Source organism: Perca fluviatilis, chromosome 3 (assembly GCF_010015445.1).
Source record: "Perca fluviatilis chromosome 3, GENO_Pfluv_1.0, whole genome shotgun sequence".
NCBI lineage: Eukaryota > Metazoa > Chordata > Actinopteri > Perciformes > Percidae > Perca > Perca fluviatilis.
Genome location: NC_053114.1, coordinates 24,235,579 through 24,249,200, shown reverse-complemented (window position 1 = coordinate 24,249,200; position 13,622 = coordinate 24,235,579). Strand labels below are relative to the sequence as shown.

At 40.7% G+C, this 13,622-nt stretch overlaps 1 protein-coding gene across 14 annotated transcripts in view; it reads right to left on the bottom strand.

Annotated features, from left to right (window-relative positions):
* The window catches only part of plekha7b (pleckstrin homology domain containing, family A member 7b), a 78,923-nt gene extending 65,445 nt beyond the window's left edge, over positions 1 to 13,478 (bottom strand). For 6 of the 14 annotated variants that reach the window (XR_005638781.1, XM_039795234.1, XM_039795233.1 and 3 more), the window contains exons 1-3: positions 13,202 to 13,477; positions 13,019 to 13,095; positions 12,853 to 12,910 (exon numbers count right to left, since the gene is read on the bottom strand). Coding sequence is in view for 13 of the 14 variants with exons in the window: in XM_039795234.1 (XP_039651168.1) it covers positions 12,853 to 12,910; positions 13,019 to 13,095; positions 13,202 to 13,284 (218 nt within the window). In the remaining variant the exon portion in view is untranslated. Of the gene's footprint in view, positions 1 to 12,852; positions 12,911 to 13,018; positions 13,096 to 13,201 lie in introns of all 14 variants that reach the window. The other 8 variants (XM_039795235.1, XM_039795240.1, XM_039795242.1 and 5 more) reach the window with 4 other exon arrangements.
* Positions 13,479 to 13,622: the final 144 nt, after the last annotated feature.

Below are 13,622 nucleotides of genomic sequence, written 5' to 3'. Positions count from 1 at the left end.
GTAGATGCTAATATGTCAAATTCTAATTGAGCAATATTTTTTTGACATGCAGGTCAGTGGAACAAACTGAAAAAACAGCATTGACATATTATCACCTTTAAAGTTGTTTTTAGCAAATAGATGCCTATCTAGAAATTTCAGCAGACACAGAAACACATTAGCAGCCCTGTTTGGCCAGTGGATGAATTTAAGTCCATGAGTTTAAGTCCAATAAGCTCTCTTTGGTCTCTACCAACTCCTGAGGGAAATACTCTTGTCTTTAGTGGCTCAGTGTCCCACTATGTTCACCAGCTAGTCGCTAACATGGGGCCCTATTTTAACGATCTGAAACGCAAGTGTGAAACGCCAAACGCAAGTAGCTTTGTGGGCGGATCTCTGGCGCTGTTGCTATTATACCGGCGGGATGACTCTTGCGCCCGACGCAAATCTTAAATGGGTTGGTCTGAAGTAGCTAGGTGTGGTTTGGGCATAACGTGAAAATAACCAATCAGAGCGTCATCTCACATTCCCTTTAAGAGCAGGCGTATTGTTCCGTGGCGGATTGCTATTATAACAGCGGATTTGCCTGGCGCACGCCAGCGGGAGCTGTCCGAGATGCGGCAAAGTAACAAATGCCCGTCTTGGCCGGGTGGCAATGTTGCTGCGGCATCTCGGGCGCATCTCCTCAAGTCTGGAGAGGATTGCTGCAGCCATGGAGCGTGGGCCTCCAAACGCACCACCTGCACCTGTTGTGCCCCTTCCTCCTCCCCCCACTCTATCTCCGTCCACCCGCTCCACCAGGAGCGCATCGCGCATTACTCCAGATTCACCATATTCCGCCGGAGTGTCCAATCCCGCCGTAGTTCAACATCACGTCTCCTTAAGTCCTCTAATATTTCCTCATTTATGTCATCAACACATCCATGATTCATGGAAATGTGTAAAACACAACAAGCCACAAAGAATGCTGCGACTTTTTGAGGATTGTACTGTAAAGTGCCTCCTGACCTATCCAAACACCTGAAGCGCACTTTCAGTAATATTTGTCTTTGTAATTATGTATGGTTTTCAAAAATGGGAACTGCTGTAGATGAGAGAAGTGTATGCGCGTTGTGCACACACTACATTATGGCCAAGCATTCGTCCCTAAAATAGCATCTGAATAACGCGCTACTGACTTTAGACTAGCGCCACTGACTTTAGACCAGGTTTTTCCTGGTCAGTGGCGGAACTGTTTTCTGAAACTGCAAAATAGGACTACGTAACTTTTGCGCCTGAACACGCCTCCTCTTTTCGCTGAACCGCCCCCGGGAGCGCAAATACATTCCCTAATTTACCGACGCATCTGTGGAGGGAAAAGTCCGCTGTGCGTCGGGTGCAAAATAGGAATGATACATGCGTCGGTGTACAAAGGCAATTGCGCTGAGTGCAAGATAGGGCCCATAGACTGTAAATTAGTTGACAGAGCATGTGTGACGTCAGCCATTGGTTTGCGGAGATCTGCTATGAGTTGTCGAGTTTGCCGTTACGGGCACAGCCATCCTGGTTGCGGATGTGACGATTTTAGACGAGAGGGAGGAGTGAGGGAGGAGCCACGTTACGTTACACACTTTCACTGGCAATCATATCATAGCCACGCCCTAAAACACCCCCTGATTTATCGGCGATTTTAAAATCAACGAGACCATAATTAAAAAAATGAACATCATTATGTGTTGCAGAAGACTTAAAGCTAGCGATTGAGACCATAAACTCAAATGAAAATGTTTACTGAGGTAATAAATCAAGTGAGAAGTGGGTCACTGTTTCATAGACTTCTACAGTCTAAGACCTTTTGCAACTGCATGTGTTGTCCCCTGCTGGAATTCAGATAGAATGCAGGTTTAAAGGTCCCATGACATGGTGCTCTTTGGATGCTTTTATATAAACCTTAGTAGTCCCCTAATACTGTATCTGAAGTCTCTTTCCCGAAATTCAGCCTTGGTGCAGAATTACAGCCACTAGAGCCAGTCTAAGCTTTCCTTAGTATGTGCCATGTCTGTGTCTCTAGCTATTGAGGAGGAAGGGGGGGTGGGGGGTGGCCTTGACCAACTGCCACTTTGCTCGTTTGAAAGCTATGATGTCTCTCTCTCATGGGTGGGCTAAATTCTCTTGGCGGGCAAAGTAGTGAAAGGGGAGGTAACCTTGCTCCTTATGACCTCATAAGGAGAAGATTCCAGATCGGCCCATCTGAGCTTTCATTTTCTCAAAGGCAGAGAGGGATACCCAGGGCTCGGTTTACAACTATCGCCATTTCTAGCCACTGGGGGACCATAGGCAGGTTGGGGGATGCACATTAATGTTAAAAAACCTCATAAAGTGATATTTTCATGCCATGGGAACTTTAAGGCACTTCCGCATTTGCAGCACTTTGCCGAACCGGATGCATTGTCTATTAATATTAACAGTCTATGGTCACTAACTTTGTCTGCCTTTAAGAGCTGAGAAGATTGCAGTGGTGGGTGATATTCTCTGTGGGTTTGTCAATGAGTGACACCTTTCACATTACAGCTATTGATTTGATCCATTGTTAATATAAAAATAATGATTAGTGCAACTTTAAAACTTGTGTTTTTGTTAACAGTAATTCAGGTAGAAGTTTCATAGATTCTGCCCCATGTGTAGCATGTATGTGATAAGCAAGCGCTTAGTAGCAGACCGATTGTCGAAGTAAGTGAAACACTTTTCATGCAGTATCTTAACTTTTACAAGATGGATACCTTCATTGAACCTGAGCTCTATAAATGCTAATTTTCTATGCTTGCAGAAAATCAATGGCATATTTCGTATTAGATTTTGTTTTGATGAATTGGGCTTCTCACATTTAAATTACCCTCTTTTATTGTTCATTTTACATCAAACAGTGGAATCTGTTGGACAAAATAAAAAGGTTAGGTCTCAGACTTTCTCTTTTTACACAACATCTATCTTCCACCTAACTAATCACTTCTCTTCTCACCCGTCTGGTGAGATGAGAACAGTGCGGGAGCTGCTTCTCTCTGCAGTGGCTCCAGTCACACTCAGGCTCTGACAGAATGCGGCAGAAAAAACTGTCATCTGAATTCAATCAGAGGTAGGCTATACAAAGTCTCTTTCCTCCGGAGAAGCAGCTGAATTTACTCAGGTGCCGAGCTTCCTTCTTTAACAATACTTAAAGAGTGATACAAGAAAAAGGGGAAAAAAGTTTAGTTTTTCTATTACATTAGATTTCTGTTGCATGCCATTTACATTTACATCTGCTATACATTATCAAAGCATGTTACAAATATCCAGAATGTAGTAGTGTTTATGTACAAAAATATGTCTTTTACACAAAGCAAAACACAAACTTGAACTGTTATAATACCATTAAACCAGTGTTACCTTTTCTCTTTTTGCCTCTCCTCCTCCAGCTCAGCAACCAACTCTGTTTCACGATCAGCCGTGTCAGTCCCCTGGCCAAAGGGCAGGCAACTGCAACAGCAGGTCCCCATCCCGGCTCGGGCATCTCCCCTGCCCTGTTCCTGCTCTGACTCCTGCTCCAGCTCTGACTGGTCAACACACTCAAGCCGTCTGGACGGTGAATGACTCATTCTAGATAATGTATATTATCCCACAGAGCACACCTCAGGCCCGCAACTCTTAATGTATTCATTCATTGCAGGTTCTCGGGTTAAATATTGCAAGTCCAAACAAGGCTTGATGGAAAGCTTCCTTTGTATGCTGTAGCACAAACATCCACTGTACCAGACTCTGAATCTACTCTTTTGTTTTTATCGTCTTTATTCAGTCCGCTGCTCTAACCTCCAACTCTATTTGTAGGCCCCCGACAGTACTGTACAGTATTGTCTAACTGTCACAAGCCTCGTAATAAGTCACCAAATGACATGATATCGACAACACAGGCCTGTTTATAAAACGCTCTGGCCTCAAGTGAAGGATCAGGCCGCCTCACAAGCGCGGGGAGAAGATAGATGAACAAACATAATAGCTGGACAGGATTTGAACATGATACGGAGGGTCTACTGATAATGACAAATGGTCAACATAAATCACCCTACAGGAGTGAGAGAACTCACTACCTCACCAACATCCCATTTGCAATTCCTTGGCCATGAATGCAAATTTTTAATTTCAGTATTCCTGCATCTGATGCTAAAGAAAATGAGGTAGTGCAAGCTAAAGTGCGGGTATTTTGTCAGAACCTAGAACTTTGATGCTGCAATGAGAACAAACCATATATGTTTTCAGCTGCTCAGTCATTGGATAATTTTCTTATTTCATCGGCATTACAAATACATGATGATGATATTTCAATCATAGAATAATGCAAATAAGAAATTAACTCTTTGACGACATTCCCCAACCAGCAGGCCTTTCTAAGCATGAAGGGCGGACGTCTAACTTGACAAAGCATTTCTTGCAACATGGTACAAGGATTTAGTCCCATCATAATAATAATGCCCTCAAAATCAAATTTCTTTATTTTGCAAAGATAAGGCAGGAGTAATCCGGTCCATCCGGAGTTTGCCTGTCAAGAATGACACCACCATTTCAGAGTATCTATTTTTAGCTGAAGGTCACGGTCTCAACAAAAATTTTGAGGGAAGGAAGAGAAAGAGAGAAACTGAAATGTATTTACACACAAGCTCACGCTGAAGAGTCTGCAGAAGTGATGTATATCCAAGACAGTGTAAGTGTATACTGGATAGTTGTTAGGGCTGGGACGATGTGCTTTTGTCCCGATACGATTCTTTCACAATACTGGGTGCCGATTCAAGTATTGTGATTGTGAGTTTTCCTTCTTTGACAAAAACAAAAGGTTGAATATTACACTTTTAGAAACACCGTGAGACATTTCTAAAACTAATTGTTTTCTAAAAATAATGCACATCACATGTCAGCCAGTCAGTCTGACATTTATTTAATTTGTAAAGAAGTACATAATGTATTTTCTGCATTTTCGGTTTTGCTGGAAACGGATATGATAGAGTCACTGTCAGCGGTATAAACAGAAAATATCTAGGTGAATCATTGAATAAAAAAAAATCATGAGTTCTTTGAATGAAAAAATGTTATCTTACACAACAAATATGTACAAATAAATTAGTAAGATTGGATTCCTCAAATGAAGTTCATTGGGCTGAAGTGCATAGGTTGTACAAGTTGGTAGGCGATATAGCACTTTCGACTTTGGGTCTTTGCTCACATAAGCAAATACGCAAAAAATCAAATCATAATGCAGCTTGGTTGCTAATTTGAATGTTAGCATGCTTATGCTGGTGATGTGCTTATCAGGAATCTCTGTTGTAAACAGAAACCTGTCAGACAAAAAAGGCTCTTTAGAATCTACAGAGGCATAATGAAAATGTTACAGCCAGTAAGCAGATTCAGTAAAGCTAGGATGTAACAAGAAAGAAAAATATTAGAAAATAGCTGTAGTTCCTCTGATGCCTTGTTGTCAACATCTTTGATTCGTGAGTCTATAGAATATGTTGATCCTAAGCTACCCTGCAAAAACTACACTGAAGGTGATGCCATAAGAGTCTGAAGACACTGCTTTAAGACATACTGTTCCTACAGTCCTCTGTGGATCCCTTCAGCGCCAGATCAACAAGCACAGCTGGCCCTTTTGGACATAGAATTGTAGGGCAAATGCAACACGGTCTGCAAGGTGTGCCAAATTATGAGGGCAGACCTGCACACCTGCACTATATAAATATGTAATTAATATTTGCTCACTGGAGCACATATACAGTAGGAAAGCTGCTGGTGTTATGGGATCTTATTAAGTGAAACAGCTGTGACAAAAAAAGTCCAACTGGATGAACCTAAAAACATACCCAGTTTCATCCATACCTTCCTGTCTGTAACATTCAAGCACCGACACTCTCTCAGATAGCAGAGTTGTAGATACAGTACAGGCCAAAAGTTTGGACACACCTTCTCATTTAATGTGTTTCTTTATTTTCATGACTATTTACATTGTAGATTCTCACTGAAGGGATCAAAACTATGAATGAACACATATGGAATTATGTACTTAACAAAAAAGTGTGAAATAACTGAAAACATGTCTTATATTTTAGATTCCTCAAAGTAGCCACCCTTTGCTTTTTTTGATAACTCTGCAAACCCTTGGTGTTCTCTCAATGAGCTTCATGAGGTAGTCACCTGAAATGGTTTTCACTTCACAGGTGTGCTTTGTCAGGGTTAATTAGTGGAATTACAATAACATGTTTTCAGTTATTTCACACACAAGTACATAATTCCATATGTGTTCATCAGTTTGCAATCAGTGAAAAAAAAAAAAAAATTTTTTATAAAGAGGTTTTTTTTTTTTTTTTTTTTTTTTATTTTTTTATTTTTTAATTGGAAAAAATATTTCTTTTTTTTTTTTTTTTTTTTTCTCTTTTTTTTTTAAAAAAAAAAAAAAAATACTTTTTTTTTTTTTTTTTTTTTTTTTTTTTTTTTTATTTTTTTTTTTTATTTTTTTTTTCATTTCTTATACAACAAAAAAAAAAAAAAAAAAAAACTTTTTTACTTTTTTGCACATCAGATTATTTAGCAAATCTAACAGTAGTCGATCTTATCTATAATACCCAATGGAATTTTAGACTAATGTCAGTGTTGTAAATATGTTACATTCCACTCTGTAAAAACTTTGAACAAAGCCTCTCTCATCTGTTTTAATTGGTATCATATTGGTGTGATAAGTTGTTACACTGTCTCCTTCCTGAAGATTCATCTGCGTGAACCAATCCTAATTCCTTTGGTGCCTCTTTATCATCTATCCGATCTCACATCATTGAAGTGAATGGAGCGATTGTTAGAAAATGTATATATTGCTGTGTCTCATTAAACCTTTAGAACATTGTAAAGTGAGCCCTGCTTTGTGTCACTTTGTTCTTCGAGATCTCATAACTGCTTTGAGAATCAACTCACGGAGGTCGAGCCAGTAGATGATAGTGTATGACTCACAAAACAATCGTGATCGGATTGTTTCGTAACAGTCAGTGAAATATGTTGTTAAGCTTCAATACATTACCTAAAGGTAAAATTTGAAGTTCCATTCTGAGTCTTAATCTGAGCACTGACCACTTCTAAAAGGGGTCACAAGTGAGATTCTGCTGCTTCTTTGCCTCTTTGAAAAGAAACTAACTGGATTGTCTTCCTGCCTGAGCCCAAAGAAGGACCAGTTGGGAAAACACTTCAAAACTCATATCTTAAATCCACTGTGGTCAAGTCATCTCACACTGACTAGCCCTGCCCTGCACAAAGAAACACATTAGAAGTTTGACCTCACTTTAAAGTTTTCAAAGTAAATATCCAGTGTCAGCAGTTTCTGAAACACTAAAACCAGCCCGTCTGGCACCAACAACCATGCCATGTTCAAAGTTACTTACGGTAAATCAACTGTCTTCCCCATTTTGATGAATGGTTTGAACTTCAGCAGATCATCTTGACCTTGTCTACGTGCCTGAATGCATTGACTTACTGCCACGTGATTGGCTGATTAAATATTTGTGTTAACAAGCAGTTGAACATATAATACATATAATAAAGTGGCCGGTGAGCGTATGTTGCTTGTTAAAATAATCTAAAATCTGCAAGGGCAAAGGTCATTTAAAGGACCTTGGGGCTCATTTTTCTTTTTCTATCTTATTTGGTAATTATGTTTTGAACTCAGCAATGAGGTATGGATTTGCTGTGTTCGCAGAAAAAAGAAAGCTTCATTAAAAAGCCTTAAGATAAGGGCCTGTAGGGATAGTTAGCTTCTTTTTTATCCCCCATTAAAACGCCCTGCTTTAAAACTCACAAAACATCCCATGGCTAATTAACTTATACTATCCTAATCAAAAATAGTCAGCTAGTTTAAAATAATGCAAGCATAAACTAAAAACATAACAAGCAGCAGGAGAATTGGAAGATAAATAGTATCAAATATTGATGGGGTTATAACACCTGACGAGTAAATGAGTTGAAGTTGAAGACTTTCTGTTGAGTTTTTAGATCACACACTTCTTCCTGGACTTCCCTTCCACGGCATTGTGAGCCCACTCAACAATGTGAACTGTGTCCTCAACAGGACACCATTGTACCTCAGTGGGGTCACTTCTTTCCCTCAGGGAGCTATAGAATTGCACATTTCCGATCCTCAGTGAGTGCTAGTGATGTGGTGGAGAGTAAATCTAACTGAACTCAGTTTCCCAAGCTTTACGATATGAGGAATGCATTAAGGTTCATGACAGCTGAGACCCCCTTCTATTATAACTTGAAAAGGAAGCTTAACTTAGTTGTACTGTACCTAATAATGTAATATGTTATACACATGTCATTGCCACACGTCTAATTTTTCCGCCTTCTTTTGCTGTCCAATTGCTTACTTAAATTATTATGCATTAAGCGACTTTGAGTCCATGAAAAGCGCTATATAAATTCAATTTATTATTATTATTATTATCTATTACACACGGTTACCTCACCACACAGACCTGTTTTATCTGTGGCATATTATCTTCCGGATGATTTTGGGAGATGATTTTCAAATTGGGTCACTTCCTTGGAGATCTGCCAGAAGTATGACAACCAGAGACACTCTGTTTCAATCTGTTTCAGATGGTGACAGACCTTGTCCATTAGTTTTAAGAATTTTCACTCCAATCTCCACATTTCAATCTATTGATTTGTTAATGTATCAAATATACTGTTTATCTACGTCATTTAAAGTATATTTTATCATAAACAAATCCTTCATAGTTTGAGTTTAGACACTGACAACAGCTTAGACCCTTACACTTTTGGCACATAACAACAAACATAACATCAGCAACCATTATTCAGACAGTTCAGGTCTGCAGGCTGGCCTACAGCGAGGTGTAAATAAATGTGAGTTTTGCCACAGGGGCAGTGTCTGAACAATCCCTCCTTTGTACTCCCTCTCAGCTAAATTCCACCATCAACACACAACCAAATCTACCGACAGCTGTCACGGCAGCACCTTCTGGACAGCTAAGAGACGAGAGGAGAAGTAGGATGGAGATCAGTGGTTTATATCAAAGAGCCTACTTGCTTTGTGCTAAAAAATCTGATTCCACGTCAAGAGAGCTTCGCGTGAAGTCTGATGTTTAAGTGAAAAGTATATGAGTGAGACATGAAATTTCATCAAACATAAATATCCATGATTTGCAGCATGAAGCAGAAAAACAAACTCACTTAAATGGAGTGCTAATGGGGGATGTCCCTGTAGTATTAATGTGAATTTTAAAATGCTGAGTTGTAGCCAATTAAAAACTAACACTATAACGATTTTAATGGTCTAATATAGGGCCAAAATCCAGGTTGTCTAGTCCCTTTCAAATATTTTAATGTGATCTAAGGAATAATCCCATTGAGCTGGAGCCATCCACACTGTCTTTAGTGTTTGAGGTTTGCCAGCTAACATCAATAACCAAAGCATATTTTGCATCAAAGCTGTTAACATATTCCTGGAGAGTAGGCTGTTTTTAACCTTTAATCTGCCTTTAATCTTAATAAATTAACCAAGACTGTGTATCCACTCGTATAGCTTAATTAGCTGAGTGCTGGAGTTAAAAGCTAGGTACGCTTAACACAAGCAACACTTCCTGTAATTACCCTGTACTCACGGGACAAATACAGAAACCTGGCATCACCCAGGTCTGCAATCAACCAAATAAACCACCAGAGATAAACTTCTCCACAATGAGAAAATGATAGTACTCAATCACCAGAGAATTGTAACAGAAATGTCACACACTGATTTGTAATGAATAAGGTTATGCTCAGCTCTACACACATTTTTTTTTAAAAGTAATTATCCATACGAACACTAAACAGTGATATGGTACTTTATAGTCACACACCATTTCAAGAATTTAACAAAGACCAATTCATCTGTCACATAGCAGTTGAGAATACAGCATTATCTCAATATCATGATGTTACAATTTACTGTCAAATATTTACATAGTCAAAGTCATTTGATACAAGCTCAAATGTATGTTCTTTTTGACCTTGTTATTATTCAAAGCTGATAATTGTGAACAGGATATATCTGTATTAGCATTTTTTTCAAATACAATTATATAATTAACTTATTGTAGCAGGCATTGCTAAAATGAAAAAAAAGTGTTTGTTTTGTTAATTCAGTTCTGCAAACTAGTGTCTGCAGAGCACTGCATGTTGTTAAGCAAAGACCGCTTATTAGTAACTGTCAACATCAGAAAGACTGCAGCTATGGGGATATAAAAGCTCTTCATACAGTCCCTCTGTCTGAAACAAATGGGGCAAACTAAAAGGGCCGGGACAGGGTGACAGGTTACGGGTAGTGGAACTACAAAACCTTAAACAAGCTACGATGGGAGGAGTCATTGTAATTCACAATGATCCAGCTCCAATGGAGAATTTATTCCCCCACTTTGTTTTACATTAGGCTTTCTATCTGTCATTGTTAGCCTGCTATGTGACTGGTTTCAGCATGACTTGCTGGTCGCAGTTGTGTCCTGGTTTCTCTCACAGAAGTCTCGCTTTGCCAGACCATCCACGCTCTCTGCACGGAGCCGCTGTAAAATAGTTGTGCGAGAGAAAACTAGATTGAACATATAGTCTAGCTAGCTGTTTTAATTTACCATGCAGAGATCTGAGGAGCAGTCAACCATAGTCCCCAGAAATCCACCAGAGTTTAAAAGGGAACTATGCAGTTTTTTTAGCTTAATTAACCTTAACTGAACAGCTTCGGAGTCATTGGAATGGTTATATGACGGGTATTCGGGTTGAATGGTGGTCGTCTCTCTCCCCCCTAGCGCCTGTGTGCAACTTTCGGCCGGCAAGTCGCCGGCCTCAGCGTCAGGAAGTATCGCGTGATATCCAGTCCCTCCAGGATTTCGCGATGTCGCGATCGCGCCAATTAACGCAAATTCAACCAATCACCGTGACTTTGGTGCGACTTGCAATTTTTACCAATCACCCCAACTTTTCCGCAAATTTGACCAATAACCAGAGTTTCCCGCGACTTCAACCAATCCCAGCAGTCCCACGTGCCAGACTTTACCTCAGTATAATGTGTAACCAAGCAGGAGTGAGAGAGAGCTTGTTTCCGATATGAAGACGAGACTCAAACAGCTCATATTTACCAACAAAACGTACAGTGAAAGACCGTGCAAAACATTTCAAACCGTCCTGCCAACCTGTATCCATTTTAACATCAATGTACGCTGTAACCTTTTTTCACTATAAAGTCGCTGAAGCGGCTGCTGTTTCAATCCTGTCGGCTGTCTGCAGCGGGCGGGGGCCAGGCTGCTGCTCATACAGTTCCCCCCGCTACTGACGCGTACACACACACAAACACACACAGTGGATGCAGGAAAAACTGGAGATGAGACGACACAATGACCTAAATTGAGGATAGCTACGCTCGTTATTGTAAGTGCAATGATAAGTTAAAGTCCAATAAGTATTTTCTCAAACCGTATGAACGTGAGTCCCAGCCCAGGTTAGGAAATGAACTAACAATGTAAAGATCAACAAGCCACTGACACATACGTATGTATCGCAATACAAAAGCTCCAGCAAAATCAGGCACTTTGGGCCGCAACAATCTCAAAAAAAGGCAGCGAAATCCTGGAGGTACTGGATATCAGGTCTCGAGATGTAACAAATTGCTTCACGGCACTGCACACATACGCCCATTCAGGATCCGGCTAACAAGGTAGCGATGGAGTTTTTCACACTATCGTCATGGCTGAGCCGGCTAAAAAGAAGCAGAAAGCTAGGAAAGCATTGTCGGAGGAACAGAGAAAGAGGAAACGACAGACTGCCCAAGCGAGGAGTCAGGCACAAGTAAACATAGGAGCTGGCAAATTTCTATTCCGAAGCTGTAGGGGGAGCTCTATAGAGAAACCTGCTAGCAAAAAACGAATGGCCAAAACTGCATAGCGCCTCTTTAAAATTCCAACACAGAGAAAGTGGAAGGAAACGGACATACACGCATCCGGCAGAATTTCCTGCGGCACCGGAGCAATCCCGGAAGTGGAACGTCAAGGATATAGACTACTCTCACAGTAACCATCTGATATAGACGGACCGCCAGAGACCAGAATCCACACAAACGTCAATGCTGTAAAACACTGCAGATGGAAATGCAAATCTGATGCACATAATCCATGAGTTATCTAGTTAAACATACCAAATGATGGAGTGGTGCCTTTCACTGATTTACAAACCTGAATCTTGCCACGTGAACATGTGAAGGACATGTGTAAATCTGACCAAAAAAAACTTCAAGCCTATGACTTTGTAAATCCTGTCCTCTCTGCTTCAATAATGCAATACTGCCATACATCTCTGTCACCACATGGTCACACCCCTCTCCTGCAACCTTTACAGTCTCTCTCTCTCCACACACACTAAGGCTTTGCACCTAATGGAGAGAGTAGAGGTCCTGCATGGAGGATGTGAGGAGAATTTTAATAACCTTCTTCCTGTCCTGCTAGGCACTGCCACTTTGCATTAACAATGCCGGTAGAGATAATTGCTCTCACCTATCCGATGGGACCCCTGTGTGTTAATCCATATGCTGATGTGTTTCTGTGTTATTTGTCATGTAGCCTACATCCTGTGATTATAGATAGTATAGATAGGATGTTACGTCCTTTTAATGTAGTTTAACACACTCATGTTACCAAACGTGTCAGGGCTGCACAGTGAGTGACAGAAAAGAAAATCAAAGGAGTGGAAGAGCATTTCACACACAGCATATTGAAACGAAACAACCAGCTAAACGGGATCAAATGTTACACGGACAAACAAACGTCCAAATGCTCGTGAGCCACTCACTTGATGAAGTAGCTGGCTCCTTCGTCCGTGAAGCCCTCTTCGCATCCTCTTGGCAAATCTATAACACGAACAAAATCACATTGAACGACCCGCCACAGACAGAAAACACATTGCAGCAAAACAATGTCCCCTTGGTATCCAACAAATCAGATAGTTCGTCGCGTACCTGACCGTATCATGTGCCCGGAGTTAACAGGTTCACCAGTGCGTGGATGTAGCCAAGTAGTGCTATGACTTTTATCACTGCAAGAAAGACACCTGTTACTGAGCGATTATAAAACAACAACAAAAAACTTAATAATGACTCATAAAGTAGGCTATTAAGCGTTGAATAGTCAAACCCGCTCACTTAATAAAAAAGACCCGGCCGTCTCTACAAACCCCATATGACCAGTGGTCAGGTAGGGTGTCCCGTCCGAGAGGTGCCGCCATGATCTCTCGTCTCTGGCTCGGCTTGTCCCCCCTCTCCCTCTCTCCGCAGACTTTTCCAGGGAGCCCGGATAAAACCTACCGCTAGGGCTGCATAGTTTTTAAAGGGGAAGAATACCAAATTCGTCAACAGACCACTTCCACGACTATGTCTTGATGTATAATTTGAGCTGACGAAATAGGCTAACCGGTTCTCACAAGTAGCAGTCTGGTAGATGGTTAAAACAAAGCTTGAAGCCCACTGCGGAGAAAAGTTGGGTGTAGCCCCCAGAGTGTAGAAGTGCACTTCAGGACAATGGTGTTTGTCACATAGCTACACAAAACAAACATGTAGCAATCCT